The sequence below is a fragment of the Mustela nigripes genome, chromosome 11 (assembly GCF_022355385.1).
Source record: "Mustela nigripes isolate SB6536 chromosome 11, MUSNIG.SB6536, whole genome shotgun sequence".
NCBI lineage: Eukaryota > Metazoa > Chordata > Mammalia > Carnivora > Mustelidae > Mustela > Mustela nigripes.
This window is the reverse complement of record NC_081567.1, coordinates 24,992,141-25,009,450: the sequence shown is the minus strand read 5'-3', so window position 1 is coordinate 25,009,450 and position 17,310 is coordinate 24,992,141. Positions and strand designations below refer to the sequence as shown.

At 47.8% G+C, this 17,310-nt stretch overlaps 1 protein-coding gene across 1 annotated transcript in view; it reads right to left on the bottom strand.

The window, feature by feature from the left end:
- Positions 1 to 5,450: 5,450 nt before the first annotated feature.
- The window catches only part of SYT17 (synaptotagmin 17), an 86,143-nt gene continuing 74,283 nt past the window's right edge, over positions 5,451 to 17,310 (bottom strand). Inside the window, exon 8 of the mRNA XM_059415234.1 lies at positions 5,451 to 6,798. Coding sequence (XP_059271217.1) covers positions 6,602 to 6,798 — 197 coding nt within the window. The 3' untranslated portion in view covers positions 5,451 to 6,601. The remainder of the gene's footprint in view (positions 6,799 to 17,310) is intronic.

The window sequence follows — 17,310 nt, the reverse complement described above, 5'->3', positions numbered from 1 at the left end:
CAGGCCTAGGTGGGTTACCCTCTCCTCCCTTGCCCTCCACCGTTCAGGGTTTCTTAGGGGTTAAAGGAGGTTCCAGTAGAAGGTTCTTGGCCCAGAACAAGCACTCAACAAAGAGAAGCACATGTTACCTTCGTGCATAGGTCTCGTGTGTTGGCTCCAACTTCACATAAATGTTTTCAAACCCACTGTTTTTCATTGGGAAGGTCACTGCACTTAAGAATTAGTATCTCCGAAAATCGGGATCATTCTCTCCCCCGCTTCCTGTGTGGTCAGGCAAGTCATTCTGCCTTTCTGAGGCCTCGGTTTCCTCCTTAATATAACAGGGGCTACCAAGAGAACCTACCTCGCACAGATTCAATGAAATCATTTGTTTGTAAAACTCAGCATAGATGATGGCGAGTAGAGGGTGTTCAAGAAATGATAGGCGATTTCGCTATCATGATCGTAGATCCTGTGCAAACCTTTTCCAGGCAGGAGACCCTGCATGCCACCCCCACTCCGCACCCCGGTTCACTCCCCCTTTCCTCTCCGGAGTGCTCTGACACTGTGTGTGGCTGGCGCCCACAGGGACGACTTGAACCTGTCCCAGGCCCTCGCTTGCTCTCTGGTCCACCAGCGAGGCCTAAGTGCATTCCTCTCTTGGCACCGGCTGGAGAGCCAGCCAAGGCCGGACTCAGGCTCAGTTTCCTCCTCATGTCCCACATCTACCGGTTCCAGCAAACTCTCTGCTGGGGCCCACCCCAGAGCGCGCATGTGTACTTATTTAGGAAGGATATACATTTATTATCCGAGTGTTGGGCCCGGCTGACACTGTACCGAGAGATCAGGTCTGTTATAAAAGAGCCCTCCCCCACACTGACATTTTTTTTTAAAGGTTGATACAAAACATAAATATAAAATGTGCACCTTTTCTCCCCACTCTCCATCATCTGCAGCACTGCATTCCCTCCTCCCCGCACCCCCCTGTCAAGGGAATCACCCTCCAGAGGGGGAACCCACCAAGTCGGGAGGAGGGTGGTGGGACAGAGGCCACTGGAAATGCTTTTGAAAAGTGGAGGATGCTTTGATGTGGCAAACAAACTAAATGATCTGTGTTGATAACGTGTCGCTAGGTGACGGCTGCAAATTTTTGGTAAATGGGTTCATGACCCCTGTCTGGATGGAAGCAAGTGGATGTATGCCCCACCCCATGCACTGGCATCTCCTGGGAGCTCGTTCAAAATGCATTATATCAGGCACCACCCCAGAACCACCAAATCAGAATCAAGGGGTTGTGTGTATATTAAAGTTTGTGAAGCATTGTTCTAGGCAGGGGTAGGCTAACTTTATTATTTTAATTCCACTTTTTAATGAAACTTGCATCTATCGGAGGTATCCAACATGATGATTCAATACAGGCATGCGCAGTGCATCGCTCCTACAGTTGAACTGATCAACGTAGCGTCTACTCATACGGTTACCTTCTTTCTGGTGGTGAAAGCCCCTGAAATCTACTCTCTTTGCCAATTTCAGCATTCAGTCCGGTATCATTATCTGTCTTTATTATGCCGTGCATTCATTCTCTGCACTCATTCATCCTACATTTTTGTGACTTAAACTTCTACAAAGAGCCAGACAGCAAGTGTTTTTGGCTCTGCAGGCCACACGGACTCGGTCTCAACTGATCAGCTCCGCCATAGACTATAGGAATGCGCCCGGCACGCTTCCCACAAAACTTCATTTAAAACAAGCGGCAGGCTAGATTCAGTCCATGGGCCAGAGTTGCCAACCCCTGCTTTAGACCAAGTTTACTAACCAGAAAGTAGGTAATTTCCTTATTTAACAAATCAATCTTTGCTATCACTTAGAGGTTGTAGAGGTCTCCTTGTAACATATTATATGGATCTTCTGCCTTCCTAAAGTCTTATTTATTGTGTGATGGCATTCTGTTTCCTCCTGTCCCCAGATCCACATCCACCCACACTGTGTTCACGGTGGTCTGAGGATTCAGACCATCTGCTTTCCCTACTTCTCTCTCCTATCTATCTATCTATCTATCTATCTATCTATTATCTATCATCTCCATTAGTTTCTTACCTTTTAAATAATACTGTTTAGGGGCACCTGCGTGGCTTGGTGGGTTAAAGCCTCTGCCTTCAGCTCAGGTCATGATCCCAGGGTCCTGGGATCGAGCCCCGCATCAGGCTCTCTGCTCAGCAGGGAGCCTGCTTCCCCCTCTCTCTGCCTGCCTCTCTGCCTCCTTGCAATCTCTCTGTCAAATAAATAAATAAATAAAATCTTTAAAAAAAAATACTGTTTATATACCAATAAATCAAAGTTCCCTGCGCCCTCGCCACCATTATAAAAGGGACAGTGGAGGCTAGTTCAATTTCATGGCTTTCCCTTCAGGCGCCTGTTGCAGTATGGCCAGATGCTGGTTACGTAATACCACAAGCCTCAGTTTCCTCATCTGCAAAATGGGAACAAATCAATGCTTGCCCCATACAAGTGCTTAGAAAAGTGATTGACATGATAAACACTTAATATACATTAGCTGCCATTAGATCACAATGCAACCTTCGAGGATACTGTAGAGGAAGGTATACAGTCGAGTGGTCAAACCACCTCCCAAAGAGTAACCGCTGTCAACCTCGAGGGCGATGCCATCCAGTTTTGTTTTCCTAGGCATTTATTTTTAGTTTTTAGATAATGGTGATCGTTCCTGAGTTATTTTTTTAACATTTTATTCTTTAAGATTTATTTGAGATAGAGAGAGAGAGAGAGATTGCCCATGTGTGCATGGGGGCGGGGGAGGGACAGAGGGAGAGAGCCTTCAAGCAGACTCCCCACTGAGCACACAGCCTGATAAAGGTCTCCATCCCACCACCCTGAGAGCATGACCTGAACCGAAATCAAGAGTCAGACACTTAACGAATGGAGCCACCCAAACGCCCCTAAGATTTTAAGTCATCTCTACATTCAACATGGAGCTCGAACTCACAACCCCAAGATCAAGAGTCACATGCTCTACCGACTGAACCAGACAGGGACCCCAATCCCTGAGTTATTTTCAATGGTCTTCTTGAACATGGAAAAAGGCAGGTAGCCCAGTGACGGTGGAAGACAGGTCACCCAGGAAGGAAAGGAATCCCTCTTTCCTCCTGTGCTGTGATTCCCAGTGCTACAGAAGAGAAATATCAGAGCTCCAGACAGCTGTTCCTGGCGCACTAGGACACAGTATGTCTGAGGTTCTGTCACCTCCTGGGGGTGGACTGAAATCCCGAGGGGCCCTGGGGTCCCAAGAGACATGAGAACTCAAGAACTGGCTGTGAAAACAGACTCAGCTTTCAGACTTCACCCCACCGCTCCTGCCCACCTCCTCCCTTTGAACTTGGGTCCAAAGACAGTGTGTAGATGGTCTGTGACTCTCCTTTCCCATCTTCTATTTGAGGAGGAGGAGGAGGTTGCTAATGAGAACAAGCAGGTAGCCCACGACAGGGCACCTGGAGCCCAAGTTTCTATAGAAACCAAGTCATTCCTTCACCTTCCAACACATTTCCCTCATCTCCTGACAAGACTCTCTCCTTGGAGACGTGGACAGCTCTGACATCCATCCTACAACTGTCCCCTCCGGCCAACCAGCAAACATCGCCTGATGTGCACCTTGTAGGAAGAGCCAGCAGGTAGCTAGTGTGAAGACTGTGCAGCCATTATCCAGGCTGGTCCTCGTATGAACCGTACGGGGTAACAACAGTCACCCGAGTTTCAGACAGGGAAGTCTAGCATGTGGTTAGCCATAGCAGCTTTGCACTCATCTTAGGCACAGATGGGGTGGCTTAAACGCCAGGAATTCATGGTCTCACAGTTCTGGAGGCCCGAAATCCAAAATCAAAATGTCCACAGGGTTGGTTCCTTCTGAGGGTTGTGAGTGACAGATCTGTTCTGGTCTCTGCCATTGTCATGTAGACGGCCATCTTCTCCCATGTCTCTGCCCATCATATCCCCTGTGTGTCTGTCTCTGGGTCCTAGTCCCCCCACCCCAACTTTTTTTTTATAAGGTCACCAGTCATACTGGATTAGGGCCCCGTCAATGACCTCACTTCAACTTGACTACCTCTGTAAAGACCCAATCTCCAAAAAGGTCACACCCTGAGGTACTGGGGGTCAGGCCGCCATCTTTTTTTGAGGGGCCACAGTTCAGCCCATAACAGGCTCTCAAGTCCCACAGGCCTGAACGGGTATCCTACTCTATCACTTACTGGCTGTTTAATCTCATCTTCCGTGTGGGCTTCTGCGTGAGGACTGCATGAAACGTTTGGCACTTCCCGTGGTGCTTAGTCAGCCCTCGTTACTACTGATGAGGGAGGCAGATGCTGGGGATTCTCCACCTCAGCTCTCAGGCCATCTGACTTTCCCCGTGGCTGTGGCACATGCAGACGCAACACCTGGACGAGAACCTGACCCTCCCACCTGCCACCCCGTTCTCTGCCTGGCGATTTCTCGGTGCTCCTGAAGCTTGCTCGGCCCACACAGGATAGTCCGGAAGTGCCAAACATTTCATGTCTCCAGGGGCAACCCTCAGGCCCTGAAACATAAGCACCGGGGGTTAAAGTACCCCAGCTTCCCTGTCATGATTATTCTCAAGTGTATTCTCCGGGGTCCCCGGCATGGCTGCGCCCCAGCTGCCCAGTGCTAGCCCAGGCAGCCTTCAACTACTTTTCTCCTTTCTCTGTCTTGTTCTTCCATTTAATGCTTCCTGGGGTCCCCTTCCCGGTAAACAAGCAGCACCCAAGTTCTTGCCTCCAGGTCTGCTCTCGAGGTACCCTGACATAACGAGGAGAGAGTAGCTCAGAGAAGTTACGTGACTTGTGCAAGGATACAAGGTTAGGGGGCAGGTGAGTCCACGATTTGAACCATGGCTTCTTTGGCTCCAGACCCCATGGGCTCGGTCACTGGTGTTCCCTCCTCTCGAGTGCCCAACACCTGCTATGTTCCTAGGCCCTCACTCTCTTTGTTCTCTCGTGCTTTTATGCTCTTCCTTTTTTAATTTTTTAAAAAAGATTTTGTTTATTTGACAGAGAGATTGAGATCACTAGTAGGCAGAGAGGTAGGCAGAGAGAGAGGAGGAAGCAGGCTCCCCTGCTGGGCAGAGCCTGACACAGGGCTCGATCCCAGCACCCCGAGATCATGACCTGAGCCGAAGGCAGAGGCTTACCCCACGGAGCCACCCAGGCGCCCCTTTTCTCCTCTTCTGTACAACCACGATAAGGAAGTCATTCTGTAGAAAAGGAAAATGGCTTCCCTCTTTTTCTCTTGAGAAGCTTAACCTAACCTAGCCCTCCTGCCATCCCCCTTGACCTCCAAGCCATATCAGGGCTCTGTGTCATGGGGACGGTTTGTTACGCAGCAGGGGTAGCCGAAACACCTCGCACTCTTCGTGCCCCAGGTTCAGGAAGAAAAAGATACTCAAATGCATGGCACAAATAAATCATCTTTAATTTCAATAAATAGCTCCCTGTTATATCAGACAAGAGGCTGTGGGAAAGATACAGAAGCATCCAACAGGGAGAGATATATTCTAACTGCACTAATTCCTTAGCATGAGAAAAATGACTTTGGTTCACACACAAACACAGAGAGATGCTCAGAGTATGACAAGGAAGGAGTCCTTTCGGATGGGAGTGTGGTGGCCGTTTTAATCCAGGTAACTGCTTCTGCAAGTCTTCCATGTGCCACAATCACCATGAATCAGTCCAAAAAAGGTTACTTTTGCTCTATCGCATTCTATTTACTTGACATACACACATGCTGTTACTGAAGGTGGGGCATTGACAGACAGGAGGAAACCGGGTGAAATTTCACTGGGGGGCGGGGCAGAGAGAAGGGAATGCTCAGGACTGAGGTCCTGCTGACCACCTTGCTCACTGGGCGGACACACAGGGACACACATGAGAACATTCCCCATGGGGAGGGTGGTTCTTAGGAATAAGCTAACACAAGGACAAATTCAGTCAAGCCAGGGAGGTTTCTTATAATGGAATATTTTTTGAGGCCATTTGGTTTCTCCAAATAGTCTGATCTACCACGTCCACTAAAGAGAAGACAAAGTACTTACACTTTCGGGGAAAGGTATCAGGTTTGAAGAACCCCAGGGAAGAGGAGCCTATTCAGAAGCCACCCAATCGGCTGGTGTGCCTTTTGGGTGTGGGCGTCGGGCCTCCCACACACTGGCCAAGCTCCTGGAGAGTTTCATCTCAATGGAGGCTGGCACCCTTGGGGAGGCCCTTTCTCTGGCCTGAGGGTTTAAAGTGCATTTGGGGGAGGGGTATCAACAGTAGCAAGCACTGTCAGTAAGTCTCACAGCAGAGCCCACTCAGCTCATGACCTAGAGATGGAGTTTCCAGAAAGTTCTCAGGCTTTGCTCATTGAGGGCAACCATTTTGTGTTTAATAGTCAGCTTCCTCTCAGTTCTGAGAGGATTTAGTGGGTGTGTGTGTGTGTGTGTGTGTGTGTGTGTTGTGTGGATGTCTTCGACATGTGACACGTTTTCTTTCTGTCTTAAATTTTCTTTCTTTCTTTCTTTTTTTTTTTAAACAACTGAAAACTGCTTTTGCCGCAGCCCTCAGGTCACCTCCAGCGAGGCAGGAGACACGCGGTCACACTCGGCCCGGGACCTCAGGCTGTGCCACTGCTCCACGGCCGTGCGGTGAGTGTTCAGCATCCGCCGCCAGTGGTTGGATTCGGAGGGGCCCGAAGAGTACTGGCCGATGACAATCCTTCCGATGAAGTCATTGCTGCTCTTCATGTTGTGGCCAAACACTGGGGAGCCAGAGGGACGAGGGCGGCGGGGAGGAGGTCAGAGAAGGAGAGAAACGGGACAGGGAGGCGGGAACAAGACAGAGGTCGTTAGTCTACTCGTTCCTCAACTCAGACACTGGGCTTGTTGCTTTTAGGACATCATCTGTTTCCCTTCATGGGAAGAACGCCCCACTTCCCTCATCTCATGCGCCTGTAAGTCCCTTCGCTCCAGGTATACCAGATGGTCGGCCGTTCCTCGCCACGCCAGGCACGTTCCCGCCTCCTGGCCTCTGCAATGACGGTTCCTGCTGCCAGACAGCTGCGTCCCCCACAACAGACAACTTTAAACTCATGGCCATTGCCCTACCGTGCTGTGTACAGAGCACCACAGCTGGGGAGTTCTACGGGGACAGTCAGCCATCACTGAGTCTGGTTGAGTAGTTAACCCGGGGTTTCTCAATGGCGGCCACCATGAACGTTCCTGGTCACAGGAGCTGTCCTGGGCACAATGCTGAGCAGCACCTCAGGCCTCTATGCACTCGATGCCATGAGCACCCCCCTCACCAGCTGTCACAATCCAAAATGTCTCCAGATGGGGCCCAATGTCCCCTGAAAGGCCAGTTTATGCTGGAGAAGAGCCACTAGGTGAAGCCGTGGGCCACAGGCCAGACATCCTCGGTGACCATTAGGCTAGCTCTGCGACCTGAGACAAGGGAAGGAATCTCCCTGAGACTCAGTTTCCTCCTAGGTTAAAGAGGACTCTTGCCAGTACTTTACTTCAACTGTCACTGTGAGATTTTGAGGAGACAATTTGTGTAATGTCTCAGCACATGGTACCTAGATAAGCACTCAGTGAAGGTTATACTGCGATTCTGACCCCAAATTTCTGTCTGGTGGAGCCTTTTATAAAAGAGGCTTTATGTTTCCTCTGTGCCAGGCAATGGAGGCAAGTTCCTGAGAGAAACAGCCATGGCGATTTCTTCTACCCCTTGTCGTACTGCGTGTCTCTTTGGAAGGCTTCTCTGTTAATTCCGATGCAAGCTTAATTTGTGTCTTTCAAGCCTAATGAGATGGTTAGCTTGATTTATCTTCCCAGCCAAGTTCTGCCTAATTCTTTATCTGCGTGTGGGTAGTCCGGGCATGCCATCTCGCTAACGGGAAAGCAGGCTGCGTCTGTGTTATAAATGAAGGACTGCAGAACGGGAAATATCACAGATTCACCCAGCATGAGCCGAGCAAAAGCGGGCTGGATCCCAGGAGGGAAGCCGATTATCAAATAAACCAGCTAAAATATGCAGCCAAAAACAGAGTTTGAATGCTAATGAGCCTCTATTCTCCCCCATGGGGCTCACATCAAGAATTCTAAATGATAAAAATGGGGGAGGGGGCGAATGGGGGGGGGGGAGAAAAGAAAAGTGGAAAAACAAAAACAAAACCAAAACCCCACCCATGGTCTAAATACCAAAAAGACCCAGGGTGAACAATCAAGCCCGCTACCACTCCGGTATCCAGTACCTGTCAGCAACGTCGACAAAAATTGGACCCTGTATAGTTTTTGTAACTTGGTGAAGTGTTCGGTACGCACAGGGGAATGTTTACATGAAGATCCCTTGTAGAAGGGGAAAACTAGGACAGGAATCTTCACTTAATAAACAACATTACTAAGGAGCTCTCTAAGGCATTCCAAGTTTTGTTTTGTTTTTTTTTGAAGATTTTATTTATTTATTCATTTGTCAGAGAGAGAGAGAGAAAGAGGGCACAAGTAGGGAGAGAGGCAGGCAGAGGGAGAAGCAGGCTCCCCACTGAGCAGGGAGCCTGATGCGGGGCTCCATCCCAGAACCCTGGGATCATGACCTGAGTGGAAGGCAGACACAACCGACTGAGCCACCCAGGCATCCCTTGAGGTCTTTTTTTTTAAAAGGTAACACTCAGGTTTGTTTTGAACGACGCCTAGTGGGCAGTGTAAGGTTTGAAAACAAATTAAATGAAAATAAGTTACTGGAGTCCCCTTCTCTGGGGGCCTTGGTAAAGCAAGATCCTAGCAGGAGGCCATTCCAGGCTCTTTTTGGTGTTCTTCCTTGGGGGTAAAATGTTCTATCTTCCTATGCCTCTCCAAAGCTCAAAAATGAAAATGCAGAAACATCCTCAGAGATGAGTGTACTTTCCCCTCAGAGATGAGTGTACTTAGGAAAGGAAATCTCAAGCTCTTCCATGTATTGTTGGTGTAAGAGGAAGCTGGTTCAACTTTAAGGAGAGGTTCACAGTGGCTACTCAAAATAAAAATGTTGTAACTTGTGATCCAGCAATTCTATTTCTAGGAATTTATCCCATAGAATTATCTGCACAAATGGACAAAGATATACATACAAGGATATTCTCTGAATATTAGATATTGGATAATACCTGGGTATTAGAGCCTCTAAGCCAAATCTGGTCCACTACCTGTGTTTTGTAAATAAAGTTTACTGGAACTTAGTCCAACCCATTCACAATGTCTACGGTTGCTATTACACTACAGAAGCAGAGTTGAATAGGTGCAAAAGAGACTGTGTGGCCCACAAAGCTGAAACTATTTTCTGTCTGGCACTTTATGGAAAAGTTTGCCAACTCCTGACCTAGAACATTGTGAGAATGAAAAATGTAAATAACAAAAAGTGTCCACAAAGAAGTGTACCTGTGGCTGTGGTGCCCTGTCTGCCCCCTCAGCCTACCCTAGAGGCTATCCCCCCAGCTCTCAAGCACCCAGAGCCCTCGCCAGTCTACACCAGCTATGCCTTATGGTGGAGTCTTTGGGCCACTCAACAGCAGTTTGACTGCTGCAGGGGCTGGAGACTGGAGCCAGCCACTTGGATGCCTACAGGACAGATCGCCTCATCGATATCTGATGCCAACGCTTGTGTGAACCTCCCTAGATGGCAATCCTTCAAGTGCGTCTCCCCACATCATTCCTGGGACAATGAAGTGCTGTCCTCACAACTCCACTGGGAGAGGGCAACTGGAAACTCATTACCTGTTCTTTCCTGTACTCTGCCCTCTGTGCCTCTTTCCTTTGCTGATCTTGGTCTGTTTCCTTTTTCTGTAATAAACTGTAACCATGAGTGTAATAGCTTAGCTAAGTCTGTGAGTCCTTCTAGTGAATCACTGAACTTGACAATCTCGGGGATCTTCTAGGCTGCAGTGACCCACTCATCAAGTATCCCCAATTAGCTTGCCTCCCTTTTCCATTCTCTTAGCAGTACTTCCTGGGGTCACCTCCTTCATAGCCTACTTGAACCCAAATCATTGTCTTAGGATCAGCTTTAGGACACACCCAGACAAAGACTGGCGGAAACTAATTAAATCGTTTCTGATGTAATAATACCATGGAAACCAATGTTGCTGTCAAACAAGATAGATCTCTCTCTCTCTCTCACTCTCTCTCTCTATATATATGTGAAATAGAAAAATCTCCAAGACATATTGCCAGGAAACAAAAGCAAGTTGCAAAATAGTATATGTAAACACAATCTCTTTTTTGTTTAAAAAAAAAAAAGTTAATATATAGAATAGAAAACTATCTGGAGGAATTTCACCAAACTGTTAAGAATGGCTCTCTCTAGGGAGGGGAAACAGGGAACTTTCTGCGTTTGGTATTGTGCAAGTATGGTTTGCACTTCTTACAGCACATACCGTTTTGGAAAGAAAACAAAAGAAAAAAAAAGTTGTCATTAGAGAATCCACATCTAAATTGCCAGAAGGGAAAGAAGACTAAAAGGAAGTCTAATATCCTACGCTCCTTTTCCCCACTTGCAAAGTTACTCGGTGTGGTGAATCACTTGGCCCTTGAAAGGTAGGAGCTCCTAAGTGATTCAGCCTTTCGATGGGAAGCAATTGCGCTGTGACCATCTGAGTTAATTGGCAGGCTTCGGCACTTGCAATTCACTTGGTAAAGTTATGGCAATCTTAACAGACTTAAAAATCGAACATTTGAAATTCAAATTATAATAAAGTCAAAGCTGAATAACACTAATGACTTCTATGATAAAAGTCCCCTGGGAGAATGTCAAGATTTGCCATCTCTGTAAATTCCAGGGGAGCATGTTGCTGGAGAAATGGGGAATTAAGACCGGATATCTACAGAATCCGGAGAGGGGCTCAGAGACACAGCGCCAGAGGCCCCTAGCCCCTCATTTGACAGATAAGGAAACCGAGTCACTGAGCTAGTTGGTGATACAACTTGAAGTATTTGCAGCAAATACCCTGGGAAGGAAGCCAACTTTTTTGTCACTAGATCCCTACTGTCCTCCTCCTTAGAGACAATCACAATTAGAAATTTTGTTGCAAGTCATCCCCAAATATCCCTACTGGTGGTTACAGGGGACTCCTTCTATTGCAGTCATAGTGTCATAGTGTCATTGCAGGACCATGTACCCTAGTCATCTGGAAGCAGCTTCCCAACACCCACACAATCCAGAGAGCAGCACAAAGGCATTGCAACCATCAGAACAGGTTCAGAATTCATGCACGAAACCCATGGAGAGGGCTCCCCACGTTTCCCCCGAGAACCTACACACTCTGAATACACTCGGTCATCTCATTTCCCCCTCTGCAGTAATTAATTTTTTAATTTAATTTTTCCCAAGATTTTATTTATTTATTTGAGAGAGAAAGCACAAGCCAGGGAGAGGGGTAGAGGGAGAGAGACAAGCAGACTCCCCATCATGCAGGAGGCCCGAATTGGGGCTTCATCCCAGGACCCTGAGCTCATGACCTGAGCCGAAAGCAAGAGTTGGACACTTAGCTGACTGAGCCACCTGGGCACCCCAAGAAGTTTAAAAAGTACAGCAGAACGGGGCCATTTGGTGAAGGGGCAAACAGCCCTGTATTCACTCAAAGAGCCAAAGTATACTCAACCATATCATCATTTATTTTTATAGTCATGACTCAATCAGTCAGAAAGCTCAGGGCTCTGGTTAATGGGTCAAAGGAGGTGTGACAAGTTCTCTATCAAACACAGTAAAAAAATGTGAAGCCTTTTTTTAACATCAAAGGGGAGTGGATTCAGTCAGCGGAAGCTGAGCTCACACAAAACCCTTTAGTGCCCCTCCCTGCAAGGTTACAGAGTAGAGCAACCTTCCCGCCCAGCAAGGCGCTTGGTTACTGGTCACTGTGTTCCCTCCTTAGCCTCAACAAATCTCAATTGCTCTGATGCGACAGTCTCAGAGGATGGCCCTCCGTGCAGAGAGACAAGCCACCAATGTCCAGCTCTACCCTCAGGGCTTGGGTACTCCTGGAATATTCCACTTTCTGGAATTTAAGATTCAACTATCTCTAAAGAATGACCAATCTATTTCTGTGGCACCAATCACCATGCCAATTTAGGTGAGGGAAACCTCTTTGGCTAAACCAAAGCATGCTGAGAGGCACCCGCTGGGCTCAGGGACCAGGTTTTGAAGGAGCGCAGAGACTAACACTGCTTTATTAAGCACCTACTATAGGGGCGCCTGGGTGGCTCAGTGGGTTAAAGCCTCTACCTTCGGTTCAGGTCATGATCCTAGGGTTCTGGGATCGAGCCCCGCATCAGGCTCTCTGATCAGCAGGGAACCTGCTTCCTCCTCTCTCTCTGCCTTCCTGTCTGCCTACTTGTGATATCTGTCTGTCAAATAAATAAAATCTTAAAAAAAAAAAAAAAAGCACCTACTATATATGTATGGCCTGGGGCTAAGCACGTCATGTGGGTTAACTTGCCAAATCTCCCTGTCCACGCTGTAGGGTCTCCTCCCCAGCTGTGACAACTCAAAGGTACCTCCAGACATCACTGTGCATCCCAGAGAGCATCCTCTAACCCTTCTCCACCGAGAACCACTGCTCTAAGACAGCTGCTACCACTGGCCCATTTTACAGCTGAGGGGATGGAGGCCCAGGGTGGTGCAGAGGGAGACTGCCCACTGCTCCGGTCCAAGCCTCGGTGCCCTGAGTGAGTCAGGGGCAAGCTGAGGCTTTCACATGTTGATCCTTGCTGGGAAAATGAATCTGTCCTTCCCCGCAAGAGCTAAACTCTTTTGGTTGCTAATTTAGTTTGCCAAGGCAGCCGGTCTGGAAGGGAAGCTGGATGACTTAGCATGTGGGTGTCATAAACACTGCAAATTAAAAGAAAAAAAAAAATCTCAACAGCTCCCCATTTTGCATATTTGGTTCCAAGGTAATACCCCCACATGCAGCTTCGAGGCTGATGGCACAGTGTAGGGGTGCCCCAGGTCATGGTCAGAACCCCATCTCATCACAGGCCCCACTTGGGTACTAAGTTGCACTACTGGTCCATTTCTGGGGAAAAAAAAATGCATGAAGCCAGCAAAAAGTTGTTTCCCAGTCTTCCCTAATTCCTCAGCATGGAGGGATCCCCACACGTCACCTGGATTTTCAAGTTATCTCAACCCTCGGAAAAGCCCCATAGCAAAGTCCTTGTTCCTCTTCCTCCTGTGCCTCCTCTCCAGGAGCCAGCTCAGATACACCCCCCAAAGATGGTACCCAATCTCTTCTCAACTTTTGCAAAACTTTCTCAGCCTATAGCACTCCCTCTTTTTTCTTCTTCTCTCTGAAAGCTGGATGCTGTTTCAGATGTTTCTTCAAAACAAGATCAATCACAGCCTCTGCCTGGGCCTCAGTTTACCATTTATACAATGGTGGGTTTATGTAGGTTTTAAGGCCCTCTTCAACTCTAACATTTCTTTGGTTCTAAGAAGTTTCATCTGTGACTTCAGAGTGAGGTTTCACATTTCTGACTATGAGACTGATCAATATTCTTATATGATTTAACTTCTCCCCAGAATTTATTCTGAAATGTGACATGATATGAGGATCTTCTAAATAGATTTATTTATCCCATAGCTATCTATTGTCCTTGAACATTACTTCCCCGTTACTTTATGATGTATGTTAACTATTAAAATTTTTACACATAATAGTATTTGTTTTTGAGCAACATTTTTGCATAAATCTGTCTTTATATCAGCACCATAATATTTTAATGATTGTAGTTTTATACTATCTTATAATCCAGAGGGCAATTCTCCCCACTCAATACTCTAATTTCTCACAAATATGTTATTTCTGATGAAATTTATAATCACTTTTGATAGTTATTACCTTACTCTCTGTACATTATGTTTAGTTACAAAACTAATGTATGCTTATTATAACAAAAGCAAGTAATGCAAGAGTAAACATACACACACACAAAAAGAGTGAGGTTTCATCTGGGCGCCTGGGTGGCTCAGTTGGTTAAGTGACTGCCGTCAGCTCAGGTCATGATCCCAGAGTCCTGGGATCGAGTCCCACATCTGGCTCCCTGCTCCATGGGGAGTCTGCTTCTCCCTCTGACCTTCTCCCCTCTCATGATCTCTCTCACTGTCTCTCTCACAAATAAATAAATTAAATCTTTAAAAAAAAAAAAAAAGAGTGAGGTTTCATTTTGTGATTCATAGCAGCTGCTCGGACAGAACATTTTCCTCCATGTTTTTCCTTCCAATGGTCAAAATGAAGAGTTTAGGTAACAGTATTATTGTAATTAAAAAACAGTAATACTAGGACCCCTGGGTGGCTCAGTGGGTTGAGGGTCTGACTCTTGACTTTGGCTCAGGTCATGGTCTCAGGGTCATGAGATTGGGCTCTAAACTGGGTGAGGAGTCTGCTTAAGATTCTCTCTTTCAAAAAAAAAATGCTCTCTTTCCCTGTTCCCCTGCCGCTCCCCCACCATTCCCCCTTGTTCATGTGCACACACACACATGTTCTCTCTCACTTTCTAAAAAAAGAAAAAAAAAACTCCTCAAAAAACAAAACCAGCAATACCAAATTCTGAGTCCTGTATGCTAGGCACCGAGAAGAGTAGTTTATATACATTTTTTCACTCAATCCACACCATAGTCCTATTAGGGAAGGTACCTTTTATATCCTTTTGCAGACGGAGAATGTGAGGCTTGTAGGGGTTTGGAGGTTGAGCGCCCGAGGTCACAGAGCCTGCATGCGGCACAGTACGGACGGACACTCAGAGCCCAGCAACACTTTGACATCTCTTGTCTCAGAAAAGTCTCACCCATTCCCCCATCCACTGAGCCCGCTGTATGACAAAAACAAGACCTGGAGCAGAAATACATTGCATGCATGTGTGTCAGAAGGGCAGTGAGCCCCCCACGATGGCCTGTAGGGCAAGAGGCGTCAAGAGTCAGACCGAGCCTCGGAAACCCCTTGCGAAGGGGCCACAGTGGAGACCGTCCCATCGTCTCTGCGGGGCCCAGCAGGGTCAGGTTTGCCTCCATCATCTGAATGGCCTCTTCTTCAGCTGGCCAGCAGACACAAAAGCTGTCTTATGTCTCCAGACTAGTGCTATGAAAACTGTCACAGTGGCACCTGACACTTACACAGCACTGATCACGTGTCAGCCCCCGTTCCATGGATTCGCGAAGACACCAAATGATTTTATCCACATGTCTATTCACAAGGAAGTCGATCATTATCTCTTGGGTCTAGAGCTCACACACCACCACCCTGGCCCGCTTTCCTGAGGAGGGCCTGGAGAGAGCCCTGAGCACGGGCTGGGACGTCACCTCGACTCGCTGGGTTTGCCTTCAGTCCTCTTAGCCCACTGAAAGCACAAGGCCCAGAGGAGAGGCCTCTTGTGGCCAGATCTTTAGGAACTACCACCGGATTAAAGTGAGTTGTTTGATTCCATTAACACAGGGGCTCTCAGCTGGCCCCATTCTGCTCCCCAAATTGACTGTGTAGGAGACACTTGGATTGTCACCACTAGAGAGGAGATGCTGCTCGCCATCCTACCGTACTCAGGACAGCCTCACAATAATCTACCCGCCCCAAATGTCCACAGGCAACGGGGCTGAGAAATGCTGCCTTCAGGGGAAAGCATGCGACCTGGGGTTCCCCTTCATTAATCCACCATCATGAACTGGGGAGTGGAGGAAGAGGTCTTTGAGGGGAGAGGGGCAAGAGGTCGCCATGGCTTCTGGATGAGGTCTCTTCCTCCTTCCTCAAGACCCAGGAGTCAAAAGACTGACATTCCTTTTAGGGCACCTGCGCGGCATGGTGAGTCAAGTGTCTGACTCTTGGCTCCGGCTCAGGTCGTGATTTCAGGGTCATGAGATCGAGCCTGGAAGGGCAGAGTCTGCTTGAGACTCTCTCCCCCTCGGCTCTTCCTCCCCCCACCTCTCTCTAAATAAATCTTAAAAAAAAAAAAAAAAAGATTAAAATCCCTTTTAAAACTCCGTTGGACCGCGGCTGGGCCATTTCTTTACTCCTCTGTGTGGAAACTGAGCCATGCGGAGCCTGCGTTTATCAAGACGACATATGGGTTGAAGCATCACTTTCAGATCTGAATCACACCCGTCTAGAAGGAAGCATTTAGAAGTGTGACGATAACGTAATGTGCTTGTTTTTACACGAACAACCAAAATTTGTCTGTCTGAGAGAGAACCACCCTTGTACACTTGTCTCAGAGACGCTGGCATTGCTCAGGGGGAAATACTACAAACCAGCTTCAGAGCCTGCTGCAAGACACCTGCTGAAGCTTCCGGGGGATAATTAACCAAATCTTCCCCCTCTCTGTCCTCTGAAATAACTGAGGAACAACTGGGAAAACAAAGGAGAAAGACCGCCGACGTGCGAATCCCTGGGAAGGCTCTTAAAAAAATACTAGTCCCCAGACCCCAGCCCAAGAGGTTCTGTTGATGGGTCTGGGGCGCAGGGGACTGGATGCCAGTGCTTTTCACAAGCTCCCCGGGAAGTCTCATGGGGTCAGGTTAGGTACACGGTGTTGGCTGCAGAGCAACGTTATCAGCAGGATTGGTAGTTCAGTTGGATTGTAGGAAGGGGCCTGACCCTACTGTTTGTTCCCCTGGAATTAAACTTCTCTGACCAAACACAATGCAAGCCTCGTCGGGGCATGGGCAGGCCTGACCAGCAGGCTCAGGGAAGGGGCTACAGAGGATGCTCTCCGTTGTAGGCTTGTAGGTCCCAGCGAGGAGAGGAGGGCTGGGAGACCCTGAACACCTTAATCCCATCCAGCAGAAGACCGTGGACCTTCAGATGGGAAGCTTACCAGGTCCCAGTCAGGTAAGTCAATTCCTCCCTGGGCAAGTAAATACAAGATAACAGAGAATAAAGCAAACAGTAAAATGAATAGAGGCACCTAGCTGGCTCAGTCCATTAACTGTCTGCCTTTGGCTCAGGTCAAGATCCCAGGGTTCTGGGATCAAGTCCTGCACTGGGCTCCCTGCTCAGCGGGAAGCCAACACCTCCCTGTCGCTCTTCCCCTCCTCCTCCTCATGCTCTCTCTCTCTCTCTCAAATAAATAAAATTAAGAAAAAAAATAAAATGAATAAAGAAAGCCCAGAGGTGTTACTTTAGTACAAGGATAGGCAGACTTTTACCATAAAGAGCCAGACAGTAAAGATTTTAGGCTTCAAGGGCCTAGAGTCTCTGTCCCAACTCCTCTGCCATTGTAGAAGAAAGAAGCCATAGCCTATATGCAACTGAAGAGCCATG